At 33.9% G+C, this 27,538-nt stretch overlaps 1 protein-coding gene and 4 non-coding genes across 5 annotated transcripts; 4 read left to right on the top strand and 1 right to left on the bottom strand.

Moving 5' to 3' along the window:
• The first annotated feature begins 1,043 nt into the window (after nt 1-1,043).
• Nucleotides 1,044-25,398, top strand: LOC146141619 (uncharacterized). The gene is made up of 27 exons (XM_083390209.1): nt 1,044-1,176; nt 1,252-1,320; nt 2,554-2,654; nt 3,246-3,377; nt 8,194-8,242; nt 8,755-8,796; nt 9,626-9,709; nt 10,233-10,340; nt 10,653-10,741; nt 11,811-12,063; nt 12,883-13,000; nt 13,591-13,688; nt 15,644-15,744; nt 16,252-16,432; nt 17,371-17,479; nt 18,287-18,404; nt 18,881-19,012; nt 19,658-19,751; nt 20,180-20,274; nt 21,018-21,177; nt 21,573-21,637; nt 22,243-22,369; nt 22,901-23,066; nt 23,698-23,786; nt 24,245-24,291; nt 24,529-24,642; nt 25,223-25,398. The coding sequence occupies exons 1-27, from the start codon at nt 1,116-1,118 to the stop codon at nt 25,340-25,342; spliced, it is 2,922 nt and encodes a 973-aa protein (XP_083246335.1). The 5' UTR covers nt 1,044-1,115; the 3' UTR covers nt 25,343-25,398.
• Trnaa-ggc (transfer RNA alanine (anticodon GGC)) lies at nt 6,705-6,779 on the bottom strand. The gene has a single exon. It is a non-coding gene; the product is annotated as a tRNA-Ala (tRNA).
• Nucleotides 7,049-7,123, top strand: Trnaa-ggc (transfer RNA alanine (anticodon GGC)). Its single transcript has one exon. It is a non-coding gene; the product is annotated as a tRNA-Ala (tRNA).
• On the top strand, nt 7,403-7,477 carry Trnaa-ggc (transfer RNA alanine (anticodon GGC)). The gene has a single exon. It is a non-coding gene; the product is annotated as a tRNA-Ala (tRNA).
• Trnaa-ggc (transfer RNA alanine (anticodon GGC)) lies at nt 7,757-7,831 on the top strand. Its single transcript has one exon. It is a non-coding gene; the product is annotated as a tRNA-Ala (tRNA).
• Nucleotides 25,399-27,538: the final 2,140 nt, after the last annotated feature.

Below are 27,538 nucleotides of genomic sequence, written 5' to 3'. Positions count from 1 at the left end.
ACTTACGATATACGTACAATAATTACCTTCGTAACGTACACGATCTGGACTCCACAATTTACAGTAAGCACCGCTCAACTAACGATTTACAAAATTTCTTATTTAGCCTACATCGGACAGATGTGAGTAATTACTAATTCGTTAGAAAACGCGACACATAACACGACTTAGGAAATCGGCCATACGACCAACGCCAACTTCTGTTATTAGTGATTTATTATTATTTTAAACTAAAACTTATGTTCTAGTTGGGAGCCAGATTGGATATTATGTGGGGTATATACAGGGTTACCATCTGATCAGACCCAAAAATAAGCACGCTACTAAAGACCAGGGGCAGATCCAGGATTCCGGTAGTGAAATCTAAGCTTTCAGGAATAGCCTTATAAAATAAAATAAAAACTTCAAAAACAGCTATTTTTGTATGCGCAAAACGTAGCTGAATCGCGCGAAGCACGAAAAAATGCGTTTATTTGGTTGAAATTGACAAGTTATCACCCTAATTTAATGCAAGCTTTGTAAACTTTTTTGCGTCAGAGCGCACCTGTACACCTTATAAACCAGGGGTCGGCAACCTTTTTCTAGTCGCAGGCCAAACCAAACACAGAAAGTTATCGACGGGCCGTAAAAAAATCCTTTACCATAAAAGATGGAATGCATGAGCGAAAAAAAAACTATTGATTAAGTTGAATGAACTTTAATTTTAAATAGTTTCATTCTACGAATAAATAATTTCCATTTTGATATAGCTACCATGCGCATTGCACACGTCGCCTTTGGTCTGAGAAGACCTCTCAAAAACGTAAATAGACCTAAATGGCAAGGCAAATCCGACTCGCACGAAGCGCGAACATTTTTTGCATTTTTTAATTTAACAAAATTATACTAGGTTAGCAACGGGAAGTAACTAAACTTGTGCCCTTGCCATGCTTTTGATAGTGGCTGATTCCGATTTAAAAAAAGTGTATTGGATATCCCTAGAAAAGTGTGCCAAAGATAGTTTCAAGTTTAAGTGATGATTATTGATTTAGAGCACTTTTGACAGATACTGTAGCATTGGTAAAATATTGCGGTAAACTAATTCAGTATCCTGTGCTAAAACAGTCAAACTTTGAATGATTATGACTCAAATCACAGATATGGAGTCAAGTGAAAAAGATTGTACGGCCATCGAAAGTAAGCTTAACACTTTGTTTTTGTTGATGTTTTTAACTGCTCTATATTTGTTGTATTATTTTTTTTTTCATTTAGATGGCGATGCACCTGTTGAGAAAGAAGTAATTTCCAATGTCAAAGGAGAGGTCTCCAATACTGATTCAGGTTTCAGTATTTTTAATTATTTTTTAATAAAGATGTTGAATAGTTACATGAAAAAGAAAATTTTGCAAATATTTAAAAAGAAGTTATTCTTAACGTTCAAATGATAGCTGCTTCTGTATTGCTTTGATAGTCTTACTACTGATATAAACTTTAGCTGCCTTAATTATTGAACCTATTTTCCTCAAAAAATGTTGTAAAAACTAAAATCGGGATTTAGATTTTGCAGTTGCTTGCTTTTGCTTCGGGTGAGTGCTGATTAAACCCACTTTTCAACTTGTTAGTGTCCTTAAGGAAAAATTGGTGGTTGTTTTCAACCTACTGGGCAAACTATGCTCAACGCCAAAGACTAAATGCCAATTATTCCGCAAAGCGCTTACAATGCACATTAGCGCAACTATAGAAACACTTCGAAAAACCACATATACTAAATAGTCAGGTAAACGTACATATACTAAATAGTCAGGTATACAACTGAGGTCAGTCATACTAAAAGTTTGTTAACCCACCGTTTAGAAATTATTGAAAAAACATTCTAAGGTAGGAATGAAATTTGCAGACGGCTTGCCATTATGTTTTAGCAAGTTTAATTCCGTTGTGCTATTTCAAACGGGAGAAACTCACCCTACCAGTGATTGCAACTTTTAATTTAATATCAAGCCTGTATATGTACACTGCCATTGCAAGCCATTGCAGATTCACCGAATCTGTCGATCATTGATGCAAGCAGGGCAGACTAGAAAAACAACTAGCCTGCAGTGAGAGATTCGAACTCACGGCCTCCGGTCAAGCAGGGACCGTCGCTCTACCAACTGAGCTATGCTCGCTCAGAAGGGAACGAGTCGAGAAACAACCATACGCCAATGCTTGCTCACTTTGTTAGTACAAGCAACTTAGTTGCATAGCTCAGTTGGTTGGCTTGACCGGAGGTCGTGAGTTCGAACCTCACTGCAGGCTAGTTGTTTTTCTAGTCTGCCCTGCTTGCATCAATGATCGACAGATTCGGTGAATCTGCAATGGTTTTCAGTGTACTATTGATATGTAAGCCGTAATCGTTGGTCAAAAGCAGCTTCAGAAGGGCTAGATCTCAGTTGTTAACACTGATATGTGTGTACATATGTTTCATTGTAAGCCTGTATATGCTCATAATTTTTGTTTTAGGGTTGAAAACTTAAAATTCCGCAAAGGTTACTTTAATCAGTTAAAAACTTAAGCAAACTTTTACATCTTTTTCAGGGATGTCTGATGATTCTAGTGATGAAGAAATAACAACCACCAGGATTCACCGAAAAAAGAAAGAAAGTTGTCTTACATCGGACGATGAATCAAGCGCTGATGTAAGTCCTAATTTGTAGCATGTGATTTGTAACAAGTATACGTACGTAAGTGAACGCTGGGTTTAAAAATATATTAAAATGATTAATTTGTAGCCAGAAAACCTTTAATATGGCTTTTTTGAATGTAATTTATCAATCAACTGATTAATTTTTGCCACAAAGTCTTTTATGTTTTTTTAAAGTTTTTAAATTGATTTACACCTTGAAAGGTTTTAAAACCCCATATTTTTAAAACGGCTTTAAATTTATGTTTTGTATTTTCAGTTATTTGTTTCACAACAACATTTACAAAATGTTTTTTAATTGTATTTTCAAATTATATTAACAAAAAAAAACAAAAAAAAACAGACGATCCATGTTTAGATCTTTAAAAACCTACAAATCTTCTTTAAAAGGTATAAATTTGAATGAGTTTTTTTGCACTATTTTGTGACAACTCTCTTTTTAAGCCAAGTTAATTAAAAGAAGTTTAACACTTTTGAAAAAAAAAACAGAACAAAAAAATCTGATCAAATCTGTCTTAATAAAAACCTTCTATTTTATCCCAAGACCCAAAATTAGCGGCAAACGTTTTGTTGTATTTGCATTAAGGACGAGGAAAATTTATCACTGGAAGGAACCCAAGGTAAAACCATAAAGAAAAGCAAGCTGTCCAGGCCAGTGTTGGACTCAGATGAAGATTCTGACGACGAAACTTCCAGTTTACCACAGAAATCTGATGAGGTAAGTTATATATGCTTCACCGTTATATTTTCCACTTAGTATTTTTGATTTGCCACAAAAAAAGGTTGAGAAAAACTGTCTTGCAACAAATATTGATTGTTTTTTATTATATGGGCCGAAAATTTATTTTCGGGACATATCTTGTTTTTGCCGCTATTTATATGGGTCGAAAATTTATTTTCGGGACATATCTTGTTTTTGCCGCTATTCTTTTTTGGTTTCCTATGGTATGTTTCAGACCAATTTTTGTCCGAAGCTTTATAGAAAAAGTAGACATCGTAGAACCTTCAAATTTTCAGACATGGCGTAGAATGGTATGTAGGTGCTTTGTAAAAGTTTATGAGGCTGCACCCCCAGGGGCCTTTGCTTGGGGGGTAAAAACCTGAAATATTGCGTTTTAGCACTTTGTAGCTAACGACTGCCATCTAGCAGCAGAAAAACTTTCATACAGAATTCGTTCATATTCGCTTGCTTTGTCCAGCTTGTGAAGTGACGAAGCGATTGACCGCCTGCTGCGCTTTATTGTCCCGCGCGTGAGACTTTCATTGTGCGAAGTGGCACGTCCTAAACTAGGCTCGTGCGACTTGCATTTTAAAACAAGGCTTCTCTTTAGTAAAATTACTTAATCCTCTTAAGAAACAACTTATTTTACCGCCACAAATTTAAATGCGAAATCTGGTGGCAACCCTAATCCAACATATCAACACCAGGCCTACACAACTTAAAATTGTGTGTTGATATGTTGGATTAGAGTAACATACTATACAGGTGCAAATAGCAAATATTCTCCAAATACGATTTTCCAATATTCTCCAAATCGTATTTCATCGTATTGTCGCGGTAATACACAAAGAGGTAAGGCCGTGAATAAAGTTTCACCCACCGTACAATTAACGGAGGGAAGCATTGCGAGTAGAGATGTTCAAAGCAGAATATCGGCGACTCATTTATAATGCTTGCTTCCAATGCGGCGTTAGTTTTTTTTTCGGGCGACCAATTACTTCGCGATAATCTTCGCCTAATAATTAAGTGTCAATAGGGTGTATTTACCGCCGCAAGTTTAAATGCGAAATCTTAAGGCAGTCTACGCCTCTCTGTTAGCACCTGTCGTGCATCTTGCTCCAACCAGCATGCTACCAACATCAGGCCTAAACATCTAGCAAAACTTTCGATTTAATTGTTTGCGTATTGAGAACATAATAGTGTTTTTCATATTGTTTATAACTACAGATTTAAAGCCTGTTTTAACAGTGATTGCTCGGCCCAAGCCATGGTAAAAAATTACCGAGTAAAAGTTTGCAAAAGTATAGCAAACCATAGGCGTTAAACCATTTTTAGTCTTTAAGAGAATAATAATATTTGATTTTCAAACACGTAAGTTGGTCAAAATGTAATAAAATGGCCATACGCATTATCTACGTAAATTATATTTATCAAATATATGTTTCGATCATTCCCCAAAATCTACGCCATATTGGAACCCCTTTCGCATCAAAGGCATAAGTTAAGTGGGGAAGTTTTCGGCCCATATCTGTTTTTGCTTGCAGAAACAAGTTAAGGAAAATAAAAAAACAAAATATATAATATGAAGTACGCAATACAAAATATTAAAAAAAATAAATAAATAAAATGAAAAAAATAAAATAAAGTTAAAATTGAAAATAAACACTAAGCCCTGAAAATATACCCCCTGACAAAATATACAACAACCGCACCCCCGTCTAGTCTTTTTTGGTTTCCTATGGTATGTTTCAGACCGATTTTTGTCCGAAGCTTTATAGAAAAAGTAGACATTGTAGAACCTTCAAATTTTCAGACATGGCGTAGAATGGTATGTAGGTGCTTTGTAAAAGTTTATGAGGCTGCACCCCCAGGGGCCTTTGCTTGGGGGGTAAAAACCTGAAATATTGCGTTTTAGCACTTTGTAGCTAACGACTGTCATCTAGCAGCAGAAAAACTTTCATACAGAATTCGTTCATATTCGCTTGCTTTGTCCAGCTTGTGAAGTGACGAAGCGATTGACCGCCTGCTGCGCTTTATTGTCCCGCGCGTGAGACTTTCATTGTGCGAAGTGGCACGTCCTAAACTGGGCTCGTGCGACTTGCATTTTAAAACGAGGCTTCTCTTTAGTAAAATTACTTAATGCTGTTAAGAAACAACTTATTTTACCGCCGCAAATTTAAATGCGAAATCTGGTGGCAACTCTAATCCAACATATCAACACCAGGCCTACACAACTTAAAATTGTGTGTTGATATATTGGATTGGAGTAACATACTATACAGGTGCAAATAGCAAATATTCTCCAAATACGATTTTTCCAATATTCTCCAAATCGTATTTCATCGTATTGTCGCGGTAACACACAAAGAGATAAGGCCGTGAATAAAGTTTCACCCACCGTACAATTAACGGAGGGAAGCATTGCGAGTAGAGATGTTCAAAGCAGAATATCGGCGACTCATTTATAATGCTTGCTTTCAATGCGGCGTTAGCTTTTTTTCGGGCGACCAATTACTTCGCGATAATCTTCGCCTAATAATTAAGTGTCAATAGGGTGTATTTACCGCCGCAAGTTTGAATGCGAAATCTTAAGGCAGTCTACGCCTCTCTGTTAGCACCTGTCGTGCATCTTGCTCCAACCAGCATACTCAGGCCTAAACATCTAGCAAAACTTTCGATTTAATAGTTTGCGTATTGAGAACATAATAGTGTTTTTCATATTGTTTAAAACTACAGATTTAAAGCCTGTTTTAACAGTGATTGCTCGGCCCAAGCCATGGTAAAAAATTACCGAGTAAAAGTTTGCAAAAGTATAGCAAACCATAGGCGTTAAACCATTTTTAGTCTTTAAGAGAATAATAATATTTGCTTTTCAAACACGTAAGCTGGTCAAAATTTAATAAAATGACCATACGCATTATCTACGTAAATTCTATTTATCAAATATATGTTTCGATCATTCGCATCAAAGGCATAAGTTAAGTGGGGAAGTTTTCGGCCCATATCTGTTTTTGCTTGCAGAAACAAGTTAAGGAAAATAAAAAAACAAAATATATAATATAAAGTACACAATACAAAATATTAACAAAAAAAAATAAAAAAAATAAAATAAAAAAAATAAAATAAAGTAAAAATTGAAAATAAACACTAAGCCCTGAAAATATACCCCCTGACAAAATATACAACAACCGCACCCCCGTCTAGTTTTTATTATTTTTACAAATTAAACATTACTTTCTTGGCTATTAGTACACCGAAAAGCCATTGCAGACTCACCGAATCTGTCGATCAATGATGCAAGCAGAGCAGACTAGAAAAACAACTAGCCTGCAGTGAGGTTCGAACTCACGACCTCCGGTCAAGCCGGGACCGTCGCTCTACCAACTGAGCTATGCAGGCTCAGAAGGGAACGAGTCGAGAAACAACCATACGCCAATGCTTGCTCAATCTGTTAGTACAAGCAACTTCATAATGAAGGGGATCGCCAGTATCATATCATAATACAATGAAACATATGTACACACATATATGTGTGCTTACAACTGAGATCTAGCCCTATCATTGTATTATGATATGATACTGGCGATCCCCTTCATTATGAAGTTGCTTGTACTAACAGATTGAGCAAGCATTGGCGTATGGTTGTTTCTCGACTCGTTCCCTTCTGAGCCTGCATAGCTCAGTTGGTAGAGCGACGGTCCCGGCTTGACCGGAGGTCGTGAGTTCGAACCTCACTGCAGGCTAGTTGTTTTTCTAGTCTGCTCTGCTTGCATCATTGATCGACAGATTCGGTGAGTCTGCAATGGCTTTTCGGTGTACTAATAATACGTAAGCCGTTATCGTTGGTCAAAAAGCAGCTTCAGAAGGGCTAGATCTCAGTTGTAAGCACACATATATGTGTGTACATATGTTTCATTGTATTATGATATGATACTGGCGATCCCCTTCATTATGAAGTTGCTTGTACTAACAGATTGAGCAAGCATTGGCGTATGGTTGTTTCTCGACTCGTTCCCTTCTGAGCCTGCATAGCTCAGTTGGTAGAGCGACGGTCCCGGCTTGACCGGAGGTCGTGAGTTCGAACCTCACTGCAGGCTAGTTGTTTTTCTAGTCTGCTCTGCTTGCATCATTGATCGACAGATTCGGTGAGTCTGCAATGGCTTTTCGGTGTACTAATAATACGTAAGCCGTTATCGTTGGTCAAAAAGCAGCTTCAGAAGGGCTAGATCTCAGTTGTAAGCACACATATATGTGTGTACATATGTTTCATTGTATTATGATATGATACTGGCGATCCCCTTCATTATGAAGTTGCTTGTACTAACAGATTGAGCAAGCATTGGCGTATGGTTGTTTCTCGACTCGTTCCCTTCTGAGCCTGCATAGCTCAGTTGGTAGAGCGACGGTCCCGGCTTGACCGGAGGTCGTGAGTTCGAACCTCACTGCAGGCTAGTTGTTTTTCTAGTCTGCTCTGCTTGCATCATTGATCGACAGATTCGGTGAGTCTGCAATGGCTTTTCGGTGTACTAATAATACGTAAGCCGTTATCGTTGGTCAAAAAGCAGCTTCAGAAGGGCTAGATCTCAGTTGTAAGCACACATATATGTGTGTACATATGTTTCATTTCTTGGCTATTATCCTTTTTGTTGTACTGACTTTAATAAGTAAGAATTGTTTTCCATCTTCCATTTGGAGTGAAATGCCTCAAAAATCCCTTGTAGTTCTGTTTATAAGTGAAAATGCTATTGAGAAATGAAATTAATTAGTAACATTATTGTAAGTTTTTTTACTGTCTACTTTTGTTTCTCTTCAGAATGCATCAAAAGACTCGGCTGTGGGTGTAAATGCTGATGAAGAATCAGGTATAACTACTAAGTTTGTATTACCGATAATATCGGCTGATATTTGGCTTCTACCGATATATCGGTATCGGTAAATGTAGGCCGATACATTGTACGATATTTTAGTACGAAATATGATATAATTTTTCCTGTACAACAAACAATTTACCCATTTTTTGATAAAAAAAGTTTTGAGTTTTGAACATTTTCCTTTTTTAGTTTTGAACATTTCCTAGGTATATAAAAAAAATCGGTATCGCTATCGGTTGACAAATATCTAAAAAATCGGGTATTGATATTGGTTGACAATATGTAAAAAATCGGGTATCGGTATTGGCCAAAAAAGTGATATCGGTCGATCTCTAGTTTGTATTTGTTTTGCAGTTGATAACACTCTCAAAAGTAAAATATTTGTCAGTTGCTAGTAAAACACATACTAACATAGTTTTTTTAAACAGTTTACCTTCTAAAAATAACGAGTTGTCTGTGGCTCATGTGATTTAGTTTTAAACCTATTTTATTTTTAATTCCAGATAACAGTGATGAAGGTGGTTCATCGTCCGATTCTGACAGTGGTAAGTTTTTGATTTTTCAATGAAATAACTGTTTCAAATACTTACCATCTGTAACAATTTTCAATAAAAATTTGCTAACCTACACAAACTCACTCTGTTTTCATCTGTAAAAAAATTTACCTTTATTCAAGTACTACTGTCTGTTACTTTAAAGACAAAATTAAGAAATATTAAAAAAAATTTTAATTTAAGTTTATTCAATCCAAATCTTTATTTGTATATCTGTGTTGTTTTTTGTATTGCTTCAGTGTTCTTATAACCAAAGTCTATTTGAACTAAATAATTAAAAGCAATTTTTCTATTGTGATTACTTAAAAACTTAATCTTTTGACTTTTATTTTAAGTGCCATGCTTTTAATAAAGCAGCAAATCAACAAAACAGCGTTAAGTCAATATTGCCAAATATCAACTAAACCAGGAATTCCCAATTTTTTTAATCTGTAACCGCATTTTATTTATTAAAATTTTCCACGACTAAAAATTAATTGAAATTTTTTATTAAAAAAATTCACTTAAATCTTAAGTTTTGTTAGGAAAACATTTTGCTTGCAATTTTTTTTTTTTTTAAAGAGGTATCATAAATAGACTAAACTACCAATTTTTATAGTTTAATGTTAAATTTTTCTGACAAGGACTTAAGTTCTTTTAAAAATGACTTGTTCACAATGTGAGTTATGCAACCCCTTAAACTAGTTGAGCGTCCACCCGCAGAATTCAACCCCCAGGTTGGGAAGCTCTGAACTAAACCAGTCTACTTTAAATAATTACTTTGCTGAATGTTATTAATCTTTGTTGCAAAGCTTGTTTTATATTTCCCTGCAACATTTAGATTCCAGTAGCGATGATGATTCTCCTCCAATTAGAATATTCCGCAATCCGAATGCACCTGTGATGAACAGAAGCGTCAATGTAAGTATCTTTCACTTAAATGATATGATACTGTAGATCAGTGGTTCTCAACCTTTTTAGCTTACGGACCGGTAAAATTTCAAAACAAGTTTTGCGGACCAGTGGACTTTCAAAAATCAAAATCAAGCCAAAATGTAATTACGACAAAAGTCTTTTGATATCATACGTGGTTTTCGTGGATCAAGTTTTTCACCTACAACTGGTTTTAAAGCTTAAGACTTAAACAAGTTGTAGCCTACTACAACACTTGCACCATTGTGACGAACAATAAAGTCCAAAGTAGACCATTAACTGCAGCAAATTACTGAACTGGCGAAGTTCTACATTTGATGGACAGGCTTTTAACATCTTGCATTTTTCAACTACGATATGAAATTGTCCAATTTATGTAACTAAATATGATGAATATTCAGCAATCCAACAATCCATGTCTCTCTTTTGTAACCTGACTGGTTTCATGATTTTCAGGCAAATTTTCTGAAAGATAATCTAAGTTGGACATTTTTTTGTTCAGGATGATGCATCAGATAATGAATATGACGAAGATGAAATCAACGCCATCAAGCGGAAATCTAAACCGAATCCAATTCAAAACGATTTGGAGCTAAGAAGTGAAACACAGCGGTTGATACGAGGTGACTCACTGAACAGGCTGTGTAAATTATATCCGTGATTGTCAGGATCTAGGATTTTTACTTTGTATGCCAATTTTGGCATAACAAACTTAAAACATTCTGTTAATTTTGCATTTGGACCATTGTCATAATGACTGTATTTTACATCGATTTATACTATATTTTGCCTGAATAACAAATAATCCTTGTATTATTTCTCTCTCCAAATCTGGGAGACTTTTGTTCAAATTTGCAACCAACAAAATTCTTAAGTTACTTTTATTAAAAGACTAGTTTTTGTGACACTCGCTTTTAACTTGTTGATTTTTTCAGAATCGTCGTTAAACCTTCCCTACTTTGTGCCGGAAACCAAGAAACTGTCAGATTTTTTGAAGAGACCTCAATTTTCTTCCCCTAGCAAGGTAAACTATTGAAAATCAACCTCTGAGCCGAGATTTGGATTTTGCTTTCTGTGTAAAAAAAGAAGCCCAACCTATGTTTTAAAACTTTTAATTGTTTAATGTTTTAATCAGAAAACAACTGATATTACTCTTACGTGTTTAGACGATACCGAATCAATTTTTAAAAGCTAATCATATAGAAGTATATAGTTAAATCAATTGAAAAAATACTTTAAATGACATTCAGTTTGTCGCATGTTTTCTAAACCTTATTTTGCCTATTAACTTTGCATGATGCTGCACAGGAAACCAAACACTATTGTAAATCCGTCTTCCAATATACAGAAAGCAATTAGGTCAAATTTGAGTCATAAAAGGAAAAAAAGTGTTTGTTTTTTAAGAAAAAAACTTACATAGTAAAATTTCGGCCCTTATTAACTGATACTTTTATATAGGTTGATAATAGTGAAATATTTTGCCGATATTATCTGTCAACCAGTATCTCTAGTTTGGAACTCAACCTTTTGTGTAATAAGTTTTTTTATACTAACTTGCTAAGCACAAGTTTTTTAAGTTGCATTTAAGTTGACAAAGTCAACATTTTTATATCTTTTAAGACATGGTCTACTATTGAAAGATAAATCATTCCATACTCTGCCCAGAACTCCTGAGCAAAACATTTTGTCAAAAGGCAGCCCCTTTTTTATTTTATTTGTGAAACCAGAGCTGGAGCAATTTTTATGATTTTGTGGAGCCTGCTAGGAATTTTTTTTTGTTTAGCTTGAATTAATTTTAAATGGTTCAAATTCAAACTACTAAACAGTCGAGTGTGGCAAAGGTAGCTTAATTTAGCCTGTGCTGTAGCAACTTATAATTACCCCTACAGAGCAGGAGCCATTTGATGTATCTTTAGTGGCCTGGGAGCTGGAAATCCAATGGTTCAAATAATTACCACTACAGAGCCAGAGCCGTTGGATATATCTTTAGTGGCCTGGGAGCTTAAGCCAGAATCAATGCTATTTTACTGTGGCTCCTCAGTCCTGTTAATAAAGATGTGTGAACCAACCTTAAATTGTTGTGTGTTTTGCAGAAGGTTTCCCCGGAACCAAAAATGCCAACAACACAAGAGGAGGTCGCTACTACAAGCCCAAGTCAAGTCCCCGGCGATACCCAGCAACCTGCAGATTCCCAAACTGTGGAATCGGCTGAAATTCAGACCCCAAGCGTTGCCGACCCCGCCAAACAACTCACCAAGAAGCAGAGACTGCTTGCTGCAAGTGGTGTCAAGTTGCCGGAGCTTAATGTACCAAAGAAGACTTTGGAACTCTCTCCTTCTTCATCAGGTACTTATATTATACTTGACCTTTAAACAATGATTTCAGACAGTTAATGTTATGGCAAGAGGTCGTAAGTTCGAACCTCACCACAGGCTATTTGTTTTTTGAGCTACACCTGCAATAAGCTTTATGTGAGTTTGAACCTTTATGCAGCATAGTTTTACGAACTTGATGTAGCAGGCAATGGTGCTATTGTTGTTTCTTGACTCGTTTCCCTCTAATCTAAGTGTTGCTTAGTTGATAGACCGACGGTCTGGGTATGGCCGGGCGTTCCAACCTCACCGTAGGCTAGTTGTTTTTCTACATTGGCCTTTCTTTTAATTAGGCTTAATATATGGCGGCATGTTTTTAACTTTTTCCTCTCGAGCCTGTTCAGTTTGGTAGAGTGATGGTCCTGGTTTGGCCCAAGGTTGTCAGTTTGAACCTTACGGCAGGCTAGTTGTTTTCTAGCTTTGCCTGACTTGAATGAAAATTTCTCTTTAATCAACTGATTTGATTAGTTTTAAGAAAGTTATTGATTTTATATAAAAAAAGATTGTGAAATTTAGATTTTTAAAAATAAAAATTAGCAGCATTGTGTTTACTTATACATTGATCTAGACAGCTCGAATCATTTATTGGTCCATTTTTGCGGTGACTTCTGTAAGTAAATCAATTAATGCTTTTGGCACATTAAAAGACAAAAATCTGTAGATTAAGATATCTGTACACTTTGCATAATTTCTGGAAATTACTTCAAAAAGCATATTAAAAAGACATATTTGAAGGTGGCCAATTATTTATCCCTAAACAACTTCATTTTTGATTAATTTTACTGTTATTTAGGTTACGTAACATTGGACGATCCTATCAGCTCATCGCCAAGCCAACCAACCGGTCTGTCTTCGTTCATGCAACGGTTCCTCAAACAGAAAAACAACAAGAAGAAAAAAGTGCAATTTGCGTAAGTTTGCTGCAATTAAACTATAATTTTTAAAGTACCTTGTTTTGCAGTTTAAATCAGTAGTTTTTGCTATTTTAATTATATATTTTTTTATTTTACTTAATTTTTTTCTAGCATAATCGTTTGAGGTTTTAAACTGGGTAAGAATATCAAAGCCCATACAGAGTTGGTAGCGTTTTGCAAATTTTTCGAACAAATCTTAAATAACAGCTGGAAGTTATAATTAGACGTAAAACGAATATTAATACCCATACTGATGTAGGTAGCGTTTTGTGGACGTTTAGATTTAGAATGAATGTTAAGATAATGGCTGGAGGTGTAGTAAGACGTAGTAAGAATATCAAAGCCCATACAAAAGCAGGTGGCATTTTGTAAACATTTAGAATAAATATTAAAATAATGGCTGACGGTTGTGATTAGATATAGAATGACTATGAGGCTCGTGCAGAAGTAGGTTGCGTTTTGTTATTTTGACCATATTGACTTCTGTTTGGACTTTGATAACGTTCACAAAATGCTACCCACTTCTGCATTGGCTTTAATAAAAAGGTTTTTGTTGGTATAAAAAAGTTTTTTGTTTTTTTGATCAGTGTAACGGAGGTACCAGTGGATGGGCTTGGAATTGGAAGTCAAATCAGTCAACAAGTCACTGAAGGACAGGACGATACACTGTCAAAAGATGGAGCTGGTAAGTTAAGAATAAGTAAAGAAACATACTCGTTTTAATCTATTGTAAATCCTTAACTCAAATCTAATTTAAGGTGTGACTAGTTTACAGCAAAATGTTTTTTAATTTAAAGTTTATTTTATAAATATCAAACTATTGCCAACATTGCCAGCTATTATTAAACAAGCAACAGTGGTTTTAAGGTAAAATATTTGATTCAATGTTATAGCTTGGATTGTAAACTGCCATTCAAGAGATGTCCATTGCCTGACATTCTATGCAGATGCCTGATATTTTAGACAAAATGTATGGCCATCTGATACAAAATAACGAAATTTGCTTTTGTGTAGAAAAACTTGGTTGCCTCACAGCAGGCTGGCAGAATCTTGCCAGCCTTCTGGTGACAACCATTTTTGGCGTAAATTCTTCGGTTTTTGGTCGCGCCCCTAAACTTAAATGGAGTATTTGCCTAAGGAATGTATGAACCTTACCATGTTTTAGCAATAAACAAGGCTACTTATAAATAATTTAAAGAATAAAACGTTGCGTCGTAGGCGCAAAAAGTATTTGTGACACTAGTTCATTAACAAATACACAAGGGATAAGTAAAGGTACAACCCTGGGCCTGGGGGTGTATTTACATGTTTGCTTTTCCTACTCCTAAAAGTGTTACATAGATAGCTGTTTTCAGGCAAACTTGTGTGAAAACATGCAGCTCAAAACCAGATTGAAAAGCACGAAAAAAATATTCATTGGATAAATTAGGATTAATTTCAAATTTATATGCTCGAAATAATAATATTTATAATAAAATTTAATAGAAATTGTCACAGTGCAACAGGCCACATAGTACATTTAACGGGAATGGGGAATTCAACTCAATATAGAAGTACTTGCTAATTCAAAGTAAAACTGCCAACACATAACAATAGTAAAAAGTGTGTACTTCCTAAATTAATAAACAGCCTATATGCATTACACTGGCTTTTTCTCACTAAACAAAGTGCTCCAAACTACAGTAACTTTTTTCAAAACGACACAACAAAATTAATTTCTGCCAATTGTAGTGTGTAACATTATTGCATATTTACACTGTTTAAAAATAGATGTGATTAAATATGTGTGGAAACAACCACAAGGTATTTTGTAAATTGGGTGTTGGAAAAAACTTTTCAAAAAAAATTTTTCAATTTTTTTTTTTTTTACTCAAATTTTTTTTTACACCAATTTCTTCGGTTTTCTGGCTGATTCTTCGGCCGACATAGTCGCCAAGTCGCCAGCATTCTGCCATACTGCCTCACAGTAAATCATTTATCTTTTTTAATAATACCTTACAGCAGTGACCCCTTAAATGTTAAATATATTGCGGCACCCCTACAAAAATTTTCCCTAGGTAATTCACTAGAATGTCACTATAAACGGAACTGGAGCAACACACATCAACTCTGCACAATGTAGGAAGTTATATTTGGATTTATTCCACTCAAATCTTACACCAAAAGCTATAAGAGTTAAGGAAAAATCATATTTTTAAAGATTCTGAAATATATCCTAGGGCAGGGTTTTTTAAGGTTTGGTTTGGGTGACACCGCTAAGTAGTTTTAAGAGACCGCAAGTGTTTCATTTAAATACCAAAAAATAGCCACTGTAGTTGCAAGTCCAAATTTTGGGAAACCGCTGGAGAAATTTGGGGGACCGTTTCGGTCAAAAAACACCTTAAAAAACACTGCTCCAGGGTGTTGCGGCATCCCGGTTAAGAATCACTGCCTTTATAGGTAGAATCACTGCAATAGATTGAAAGACAAGGCTAAAATTCCTGTATTAATTTGCCATCAAATTGGCGCCGATACTATCCTAGTATCACTGATACTACCACTGATACTACCACTGGCATCAGGTATCAACTCCGATCCGATATTATCGGACAACTCTACTTCCAAAATTTGGGGTGGTAATTTATATTCTTTTCTATGTAGAGCACCTCTTCAGTTCTTGCGGAGGAAATTATCACCGACTCAAAAAGAAACTAAACGCAAAAATGAAGGAACGGAGACTAAAGGAAAGAAAAAAGAAAGAGGTGCACTTCCAGTTTCAACTGTCATTTCCAGTGTTGTAATTTGCTTAAGTGCACTTAAGTCATTGTTTTTTTATAATGCTCATAATTGGACGAGTTTTGTAACAATTTAATGTTCATTTTGATGTGAAAGTCTTGACTTGGAATTGACTTGCTCTAATTATGACTTTATTGATGGGGTCTTAAGTCATTTTAAAATGGCTTGTTTACAACACTGGTTATTTACCTGTTTTACCAATTTAAGCAAATTTTTTTGTTGCTCTTGTGTTTCTCAAATCTCCATTGTAGCACCAATCGTTAAGAGCCGTTTTTTTATATGTTTTTATATAAAGTAAAAAAAGGGGCAAAAAATAAGGAATCATGTTTTTTTAGATCTTCGTTTTTAATTTACATATTTCTATTGTTCTCTGTAATGTTTTGAAAAATCATTACGAATACAATAATTTTTAGAATATTTTTTTACTATCTTAGAAAAAATAGTTTTAAAGTGATATTCTGGCAACATTCCAGGAATTACAAAAACTTGACAACGAGGAACTTGACGAGAACGAGGAAGAAGAAGATGAGCTCAGCGATTGGTCAGAAAGCGACCAATCAGGTGACGAGGAGAGTTCGAGACTGACCAATGAGAAGAGGTTACCAGTCATCGATGATGTTGAAGATTCAAATGAACCCTCTCTTCCCTTTAATGGTAAGAAAATGTTTCCACATAAGGCTTTAGGACCGCGTAATAAATGTAGTGTTAAACTGGAATTTTCAAGTTAATCTTTTATATAATTGAATCGGGACATTTTAGTAGATTTTCTGACCCACATCATACGTGAATTACTTTTTTTTCATCATACGTGAATTACTTTTTCCTTTGTGGTTTATGAACAATTTAGTTGTTTTTGTTGGCACTAATCATACGTTTTTTGATCGTTTTTTTTTTTTTTTGTTCAACAAACGTTTGGCAAGACAAAATTGTGTTTTTATTTTGCCATGACAGGCATTAAATTTATTTTGCTTTACCTCAGTGATTTTAAGTGAACCTGGGCAGGGTTGCCACAAAGTCTTCTGAATGTCTTTAAATTGATATAGTTTTTAAAAAATCTTTTAAAAAAACTATGTTTTGCCGACGTTTTTTTTTTAATTTTTTAATTTATTTTATGTCCAGCTTGAGTTATGTGTGTTTTAAAACTGCCGTAAAAAAATATTTTTAATTGTGTTGACTGTTGACCAATGACCATGGCATTTATAATGTTTTGTTCCAATTCTGGACATTTATTTTATTATACAAATTAATGAACCTACAATAACTTTTATCGTCGGCATTGTGTGTTCTGTTGGAGGGCAAGATTCTGTTTTTAATACACATACTATGCTTACAATTTTTCTTTAATTAAAATGTGTGGCAACCCTGGTTTAAGTATTGAAATACAATTTGTCAAAAGTGCTACTTGTTTCAGTTTTTGAATAAGAAAAATACGGAGCAAAGAATGAAATCCTTAGTTTGTGTTTAACTGGATAATCCTGCCCCGTGACCCTGTATGTGTGGATACGGTTTGAAAACGCTTGTCTAATAGTTCTGACAAGTATTTTGTTCAATAATAAGCAAATGGGCCAAAACTCATGTGTTTTTATTTGCAGACAACAGCATTTCACCCGGGAAAGCCAACTCAACGTTTAAAAACGATTCGTCATCGTTACCGCAACTTACTAGAGAAGGCTCGATGCTGCTCTTCGAGGATTCTATAAAGTAAGTGTACTTTAATTTCATTTCTACCTATTTAGCTTTAAGCATAGTTCATACATATTGCACTAAAAGTCTTGGGCAGTCTAAGCGAATCTGACGATCAATGATGCAAGCAAGGTAGGCTAGAAAAAACAACTAGTCTGATATGAGGTTCGAACTCACGACCTTCGGAAATATCGAAACCGTTGCTCTACCAACTGAGCTACTCAGGCTTAAGAGGTGAGCCAGACAAAAAAAAACATTTTTCTAGTCTGCCTTGCTTGCATCACTGATCGCCAGATGTGGTAATTCTGCGATGGCTTTTCGGTGTTCTACGTAAGCCGTAATCGATTATTAAAAAGCAGCTTCAGAAGGCTTATACTAGATCACAGTTGTCAAAGGCATATGTGTGTGTATCTTTCATTAGTTTATACATAATATTAACCTAAAAATGCCTCGCCACTTTATTAGGTAGACACGTTTTGCACACATGAATTCATCTATTCAACCAAAATTACACGATTATCTGTTTTTATTTTTTATTCTTTTGTACTGCTGTTGTAGATCTCACAATGTCCTTAGAGAAAAAAACTTATTTTTACTTTTTATGCTTTATGAGTCAACAAAAATCCTTACACTGTATTTTATCAGCGACGGCGTTTAAAATTCCCAGAGGTGTTGTTATATTCTTACTGGGTTGCCACAAAGTTTTTTTGGTATTTAAACAAATTTTACTGCTAGCCTTAGCTTTGCGTTTAGAAACTGCTGAATTAAAACCAAATTTTCACCTATTTTTTTAAACCCCTGATATAAGAAGGTGTTTTGTTGCAGGAAGTTGAGTGCAAGTCGAGATGATTTGGAGCAGAGTTACGACCCAATGTACGGATCCATGATCCCACCAAATCAGCCAGAGTTGTCCGATATCTCCGACTGTTCAAAACCGGCAAAGGTGATATTAGCTAACCAATGTCCTTCCATTAGCATACCATTTTTTAATGATAGTTTTACACACAAATTTGTAAAAAGTGTGAACTTGGGATGTCCGATGTTAAACTTTTTAATCTGATACCGATAACCGATATTTCGTACAAAAAAGTATCGCGATACGATAACAAATGACGTCATAGATAAGGGTGAAACGTTCAAAAGTATTTTTTACAGATTGTTAGGCCAAAATTTTCTTTGGTGTAAAGAAGTTCAATTACCTCCAGTTGTTAACCTAACATTTTTTTTAGTTTTGCTGAAAATCTATATATTTATTTGGTATCGGACCGGCACTGATGCCACCCTATAGTATCGGTCTAGTAGTACACCTATGCTAATTTTTGGCATCTGGTAGCTGCTCCCATTTGACATAATTATGAACAATTTTTTTTTTTTTTTTTAGAAAATTTGTTAGCTAATTTTTACTGAACACCTTTTTAGTTGAATTTTGACGAGGATTCAATATTTGGAGCCGTTCAATCTCCGAATACCTCGGCTTCCCAATCCAGAGGCGACTATGAGTCACAATTTATCGATTCCGATGGTTTTATTAAAGAAATGAAGTCAGAAAAGGTAAAAACAAAATCAGTGAAAATCTCCAAATGCAAATATATATTTTTTTTAAACCTTTAAATAATTATTTTTTTATGAAAGACCAAGTAATAAGTATGCAGAAATGTACACATTACCAATAAAAAAGTAACAAATATCTTACTATTCTTTACTGGAGTACTTCGCTTTCACGTAATGTGCAATACAACATAACTTGCAAATGCAAACAACAAATAAATTTATTGGTAGAAACCCAAAATAGAGTAATTGGTACAAACCCAAATAAATAAAATTCTCAGTCTGTATGGTATAATATTTTTTAGACTTTTCTGTCTTAAACAAAATAAGTGATTTATAAGTTATATTCGAATTAAGAGGCTGATGATGATGATGATGCCTTATTTTGTGGCGAAATATATTTCTCCATGAATGATTAGAACCTATAAATAACGGACTTTGATTAAGACAGGAAAGTCTAAAGAATATTTAGTCCAATTTAAAGACATTGTCGTTATTTTCGTGAGGGGCGAGGATATATTTTCTTATTTTACAATTCAGTTTGCCATCTGTATCGCATCAGAATAGATGAATAGATCTCATTTGAAAACTTAAAAAAATGTGGGAAAAAATAAATTATGCTATCTGAAAAAATCAACTTGTTTCCAGTCGCTCACTTTGCTGCCTCCTGGTGCCGAAGATGACAATGCTAACGACTGCAACATGTCGCAACTTCTCGAACTATGCTCGGGAAAGTTTCAAGGTACGATCAGTTGTTTGAATTAGGGCCAATGGGGATAAATGCGTGTTTTTCTGCAATTAAGAGCCCAAAATTAATTTAAATCTGTACAACCCAAAATGGTACAAAATTCGCAACAAGCAAATCAAACTTCGCGGCTTGCATGCTACTATTATACCACTGTAACTTGCATATACTGTTCTCGAGCGAACTCGTGCCCAAATGCTGCTAAAATCCAGTCTAATCTCGCGCGAGGCGTGAAAAATGCTTTTATTTGTTTTCAACTGGCAAAACCTTTAATGTCGAAGGTTATCTAACGCAGTAGTTAAAAAAAATCACATAGTAATGGACAGAAGTTAATTTTTTTTTTTTTAGTAAAAGGCGAAAGATTTACACGTTTTAAAATAAAACCAGACTAAAAGTATTAACGTTGCTTAAATGCTTTTCTTTAGACTCAGCAGTTGAGCCGGAATCGTCAGACTCAAACGACGCACAACCAAACGAAAGCTTCGGATTCCAAATTTCTCAGGGTGATCTTTCAAATTCAGTTGTTTTAAGATGCATAAGTGTTTTGGAAAACAATAAACTTCTAAATTATTGTCGCTATGAAAATTTTGTTAATAAAATCTTTTTTTTTTCAGGGACAAAACTTGATAAAATATCTAAGTTGGATGACTTTTCTGACGACGAACAAGAAAAGAATGAGGTAAAAAAATGTACTGAGTAGAATTAAAGTCGAATTCCCAGTACGACTCCACTCAAATAAATCGTGTCCGTTGAGTTCTATGTCTGGTAAACAAAACGAAAGCCACTGCACATAAAAAAGGTCTTATATAAAAAAACTGTCTTATATAAAAAAAATATCTCATAAAAAAATTCTTATGTTAAAAGCATCTTATATGACAAAAATCCTACGTGAAAAAAATCTTATATAAAATATAAAAAATTTCTCATGTAAAAAAAATCTTATGTAAAAAATCCCATGTAAAATAAATCTTATGCGAAAAAATTGTTATGTAAAAAACTTCCTTATGTAAAATAAATCTTAAGTAAAAAAACACCTTACGTAACAAACATGTTATGTAAAAAAATTTTGTGTTAAAAAAATCTGATGTAAAAAAGCATCTTATGTAAAAAAATCTTACATCAAAAATCTTATGAAAAACAAATCTTGCTAAAAAAAATTTTTATGTAAAAAAATCTTATTTAAAAAAAAAACGAAAAATTGAAAAACATTATGTAAAAACAATCCTATGTATTTTTTTTTAATTTAAAATGCTTCTCACGTAGGACTCGAGTGGTGATGATGAAAGCGACGATGAAGATGCAGGAATGACGATTGTGAGGAAGAGGAAGCAAGTGAAAGAGAAGATCTTGCGCAACTTCCTCGAGGAAGAAGCCGAACTTTCCGGGGATGACGTCGGAAGCGAAGATGAAGACGACAATCAAGGTTCCGATTCGAATTTTGTATAAAACGATTTTTTTGTGTTTTTATTTTAAATTGTTCAATACTTTTATTTTTTTTAATGTTGATTAAACGAATTTTATTATTAGTTTTTGTATTGTTAGTCAAAAGCAGATTTTTGGTAAAAATCGATTTTTTTGTTTTGTATTTTGTTGGTTAAAAGCGAATTTTAGTTTTATTAATCATTGTTCAAAATGATTTTTTAAAGTTTGTTAAAAACGAATTTATTTTTTTATGTTTGTTAAAAAGTATTTTTTTTAATGTTTAGCTCGGTGTGCATCAATACTTTAAAGTACCTATAGTTGCTCAAGATTATAAATTAGTTCGGATAACTTGCTCGAATTTAAACTTAATTTATTTAACGACCATATTTTTTATAGATGATTATTATGAAGAGGAAGAAAATGACGAAGTTTTACCTGACGAGGACGTTATTCAAGAACAGGTAAGTTAATTAAAGTGTTTGTTTGTTGTGTTAAACTGGCTTGTTGGATTTCTTACCAAGCAAAAAATGTCTAAGGAGTATTTTACCAAAATGTTTGGTATTTTGATTTTCCTAGAAGGTAAAATAATTAAAACTTGTGCTTTTTTTCTGGTAGTCTGTTGGATGTCTAACAAAGCAGTTTTTTTTAACATCACTGAGTACAGAGAAAAAGGGTTTAAACAAATTTAAACCAAGTTTAGTCGTTACCTTAAATATATAGTTTAGTATTTTAAATCTACATTATCATGCCCTAACTTTTATATATTATGTATGATATTACAAAGATTAAACTAAGTACATAACTTAGTAAACCAAAAATCAGTTTGTTTGATAATATGATAAATATATTTTGCTATTAAAAAAAAACAGAAATCGTTTGTTTTCACAATTCGGATTCAGGCAGATTCTGTTATTCGAACGAAAGTTCCGATTATGTATGATATTGATATTATTTTATTCCGTATTTATGTCAACAACAAATAGTTTTGGATGAGTATTATTTGTCCCAAAATTAAAAAAAAAACTTTTTCCCACTTGTTGTTTCACTAAAAACGCTTTATGTTCAGGTGAACAAGGTCCATTTGAAACAAATCTTGGACGAAGAACAGAAGGAAATTGAGCTCCTGAAAGAAGCGTTTGTCGAAGATGTGGTCGACAGGAATAGAAAGCGGAAATTTCATTGGAAAAACATAGGTAGGGAACTTTCACCCAGCGTATTCCTAAAATATTAGTTCTCATTATTAGTTTAGTTTTATTCGTTTATTTCAAACTACGGCCCACGGGCCAGATCCGACCAACCGGGTCAATTATTCCGGCCAGCGGCATAAAAAACGTAAAGTTATAACGAAGATGGACTAAAAATTTATACGAAGATGGACTAAAAAAAACCGTAAAGTTATAACGAAGATGGACTAAAAAAACCGTAAAGTTATAACGAAGATGGACTAAAAATTTTCCCGCGACCCTGACAGTAATCCTGGCCTTGATGAAAAAAGTTTGGTGACCCGTCGTTTATTTGCACGTGTGTCGGTCTCAATTGGACAATTAGATCTATTTTAGCTTTTATAAAATAAAAACAGAATTAAAATTGGAGCATTTAGGTTATTAGAAAGTTGGATTTAGGACATTTTGGCTTTCTCAACTTAGATTAGAATTATTGAATTCTTAAAAACTAGATTATGCCTTCCGATGTACATTTAACCTTGTAATGTTTTCTCGCCGCAGACTCGAGCATGACGCAAGAAATGTTCAACAACTCTTCGGATGAAGAGGACGGGAACGAGGATCCAGGAGGAGAGGAAGCACTCCAGGATGAGAATGAGGAGAGCAAGTGGAGGAAGATGAGACTCGAGCGGGAGGAGTTCCTAAGCAACCAGCAGGAGGACATCAAGTGAGTCGAGGAGAAGTGTGTTTTAGTCGCAGGTTTTAACATTAAAAATTGCGTCGCTTCTTTTGCTGTCGCGCTTTTTAACGATTCCAAATTATATCAGAAAGCAAATTTAAAGCCTACACAGAAGTAGGCCGCTTATTTAGATGTTGGAAATGTATAAAGACTACTATTTAAAACGTTCACAAAATACCACATAATTCAATATGGGCTTTGATATTCATTTTACGTCTGACTTCAACCCCCGGCCATCATCTGAAATTTACTCAAAACTTTCACAAATTGCAACCTACTTATGCATGGGTTTTCATATTCATTGTACCTCTAACTAAAACATCTAGCCATTATCTTAAGATTTATTGCAAACCTTGAAAAATCCTACCTATTTCTATATGGTATTTGATATTCTTACTACGTCTTATTCCAACCTCAAACCATCATGCTAAAAAGCAGATTTATTTTATATTTTTTACAAATCAAAGAAAACTTATTTTAGTTTTTTATCGAATTTTACAATTTGCGGAGCGATTTACACTCACATCGGCGAGCGGGCGAGTGCAAAATCCCATCTCTGTATTACTTTGCCGTGTAGCAAGGGCGTTTTTTTAGTACTGATTTTATTTGTTTATTTCAGTATTGACGAAAGTTCTCAGTTGTTTCAAATGGGAAGAAATTTTGTAACGCCGAAACGGGTGCTCTCAGAAATCAACGAAGACTCAAAAAGTAAGATTCAAATTTTGCGTTTCAGAATAAATAAAGTTTTTGTTGAAATTGAAAAAAACTTGTTGAGAATACCAGGGTAAGATTAATATTCTTAAAATCTTTTTTTTTTTTTTCAATGAGAAAAACTCAACTTACCTGAAGATTTTATTTAACCTGCTGACTTACATATATATTTATATCTTTCACATGTATTTAAATATAATTTCTTCAAAGTTAAAGAAATAATATATATATTACTTTTATTACATATGTCGTAAAATATTCAAAATACGGAATATATTCCTTCTCTTTTTCCATTCCTCGTTTTTTTAACGTTTTAAACCTTTTTGTAAAGCTTACGATATTACAGAGCAACCAATTTTATCAAGTTTGAAATCATAACCTATAAAAGGTTCCCTATATTCCTTATTCTAAGTCTATTGCCGCTTTTTAAAAAGATAAATTTATTTTGTTTCCAGGTCGACCACCTTTGCTTACAAGATCTGCAAGCTTTCAAATGTCGCGAGTGAGTTATAGTAACTATTTTCAAACGGTAATTTACAACGAAACGTACCTTTTTAAGAATCAAAATAAGGATTTTTAAATTTTTAATAAAGGCTAGAAAATATATTATGCGGTGAGACTCGAACTCACGCACTCGGCCATAACCATACCAGTATTACCGAGGCCTCTTAAAGGCTCCCGGTGAATTTATAGCCGATTTAAAAAGTGTTTGTGCCTTAATGAACTTGTTATTTTGTAGACCCCAAGTGGTTCTTTTCTGACCCGAAAACCCGAAGTTTTGTCGAAGTTTGCAAACTTCAAGGAAGGCAATTGCATCAAAGGAGCTAAAAATTCTGATAAGATGGTCTTCAAGGTTGGAATTGTTCTGTATAAAAAGTGTTTCTCTAAGTATTTTGTAAAAAATAAAAGTTAATTTTATTTTGTAAAAAATAAGTTAATTTAAATTTTAAGTTACTGTAAGTCGCAATCGTACGGTCCTTTGAGTGTGTTGCAAAAATGTGGTGCCTGATTATTTTATCTTTATTTTTTTGATTAACATTTTTTGAACAATTAGGATTTTAGTCTCGTGCCATTATTTGTGTCGTAAAAATATGTGCGACTTAAATGTTTTAACCCATAGTTGTTTGATTAACATGGGCTCCGGTAAAACGTTTTTTTTTGTAACTGGTATATAAACAACACATATTTGTGAGAAAAACAGACGATAGATGTAGAGTAAAAAAGAATATTTTAAAATTGTTGAAATACATAATTAATATTTTTTTAAGAAATATATCCTTGCGCAAAAAAAAATATCCTGCGCCTATTATTTCTCATTTTCCAACATATAGAACAAAGTAGTAAAATGGTTTCTATTATTCGGCCAAAATATTTAACTCTTTTCCCTATAGCTTGTAACGCTGTTATAATTTGTGATTTTATTTCATTTTCAGGCTGTTTCTCCCAAGAAAGTGCAGAAAAGCCGAAGTAGTGATTGTTCGATGCAGCAACTGGCCAAAAGACCTCGTTTAGATGAGGACTCTAACAGCGTTTTCGATTTATTTGAATCGTAATTCACACCTCGTTACTATTTTTCTCTTCTAACTTTAAATTGTACTTCGTATCTCTCTGTGTGGCTTTTAATAAAGTGTATTGTTCTTGTGCGTTTTGTGAAAGCAGTTTTCCTAATGCTAAGTATGTGTTTAAAAAATATTTTGTAATTGATTTTTGGGGTAAACCAGCAGGCAGATTATTTAGAATAAAGTTAACTTGGGAAACGAACTAATTTAGTTAATGCAGCATTTAGGCAGGGCTTTAATTTCATTAGTACAAATCATATTTAGGTAAACGTTTCAGATACGAAGGGGTAAATAAAATTTCAAATTGAAACGTATCTCTTACTGTGAACAGTAAAACAAAAATAGGCAAACTAGTTGGTCAATCGATTTTATTTGTGTCCAGCATCAAACTAACAGCAAGTATTTCGGGCAACGGGTTCTTGCAAAACTTTATAAAAAGGTTAGCTTAGAAATGGGTTATATTCTGTTTATTTTTACCTTTAATTTGAGTGTTTTTTAACATTACAAACGTGCCGATTTGTAATGTAGCTTAATAGTGAATGTCAGAAAAGTAACTCGACATCATCTTGATAAGCTTTAATACGTACTTGTACCATCACTAGTTACCGTCACTGAAAATATATCGAAACATCACGAATAAAAGGTGGAACGAAAATCCCCCTCATTTTCGTTTACCATTTCGTTATTTTCTTGCCTCAGTCAGAAACAGTTTTGTTTAATTTTAGCTTTAATTTCAGTATTTTGAATAACATTTCGCTATTTTGGTACATATGCACGGATCTGTTATGTAGCTTGACATTAAATCTCTCAGCCAAAAAGTTTAGGAAATCGACATAATCTTGATAAAGACGTTTCGATACGTGCCGGTACTTGTATCATCGCCAGTTAATGTTACTGACATATATCCAAGCTTCACTTATAAAAGGTGGAACGCCATTCGCCTTTAATTTTTGTTTTTATTTTGTTATTTCATCGCCTCAGTCAGAAACCCTAAAACCATAGAGATCATAGTCTCGTTTCGCATGGGTGGCGCCGCCTCCACAATGTTTTGTTGTTTGATCTCATTAACACTGGGATGTGAATAGCAGAAAGACTGTAGAAAATAGTTTTTTTTTAGCAGTAGTTTACGCATTTTCTAAGGGTTTATTTATAAATTTGTGTCCTTCTAGAAGCCGAGTTATCAAAGAGTTGTTAAATATTTAGTTTATATTTTAGTTTAAATTTTTAGAGTAATTCCCGTTATACAAACTTGCTAAATTCATTCTTGTTGCTTACTTTAAATCACGTTATTCAAAACTTCATTTTTAAAATAATAAAGAAATTCCCGTTTTAACGTGCCAAATTGGTTGTTATTGCTTACTTAACAAACACGTTGATTGAAAGTTTTATTCTAAAGATTTTAACTACGATATCAGAGCTAGCTTTGATCTTTTACGGTTGGTGAATTTAGGTAAACTACTGCGTAAAAAGTTGTATTTCAAAGTGATTATATCCAAAACTGAGGTCTAACTTCATCTTTTACAAGAATATTTAAATGTAAGAACCTACATTTTTGTCAACTTATTGCATTTGGCTAATGGTGGCATGGCATGTGGCTGAATATCAATAAATTAAACTAAATGAGTTGATTATACTTATGTTATTTTCAGATTAAAATTTATTTCTCAGATTAAAATCTAGTTTTAAAAGACCTAAATCTTATGTGCTGTTAAACACATTTTAAGCTCATTTTGTGTAAAATTGCAGTAATTTTTTTTTTGCTATGGAAACTGTTTAGAACTTAGCCAGCAAATGTTAAAAAAAAGTAAACCTTGCACAATGTTTTGAGTAGTAATTAAACAAAAGTTTATTAAGTAACGTCATTACAATTTTAACCAACTTAAATAGCTCTCCATGTAATATGCAAACTTTTTTAAATGGGTTATATAAAGCATTTTGAGCCCTAATTCTTTTTATGTCCTTAGGTTAAATGCAATGTTTGCCTTACGAATGTATAAGCCTTGCCAAATTTAGGCAATAAGTGCTTTTGGTAAACTAGATCTCCTTAAAACGGTATACTGATAACCATCCATTTCGACTAGAAAAATATGAATATCTTTTACATGCAGGCAAAATCTTGGTAGCCTTCTTTTTTTGTGTCCTAAAAGTCCAAACTTTTTTGATGTTCGTAGAGTTAAATGCAAGTTTGCC

The sequence above is a fragment of the Ascidiella aspersa genome, chromosome 5 (assembly GCF_963924565.1).
Source record: "Ascidiella aspersa chromosome 5, kaAscAspe10.2, whole genome shotgun sequence".
NCBI lineage: Eukaryota > Metazoa > Chordata > Ascidiacea > Phlebobranchia > Ascidiidae > Ascidiella > Ascidiella aspersa.
Note: the sequence above shows the minus strand (reverse complement) of the source record. Positions and strands in the feature narration are given on the sequence as shown.

What these genes read in the sequence shown, in the direction of transcription:
- LOC146141619 (XM_083390209.1), top strand. Translation starts at nt 1,116, where the DNA reads ATGATTATGACTCAAATCACAGATATGGAGTCAAGTGAAAAAGATTGT. An exon ending in AGGGTGATCTTTCAAATTCA is followed by an intron (nt 20,275 to 21,017) that starts GTTGTTTTAAGA and finishes CTTCTCACGTAG; the next exon opens with GACTCGAGTGGTGATGATGA. An exon ending in AACCAGCAGGAGGACATCAA is followed by an intron (nt 23,067 to 23,697) that starts GTGAGTCGAGGA and finishes TGTTTATTTCAG; the next exon opens with TATTGACGAAAGTTCTCAGT.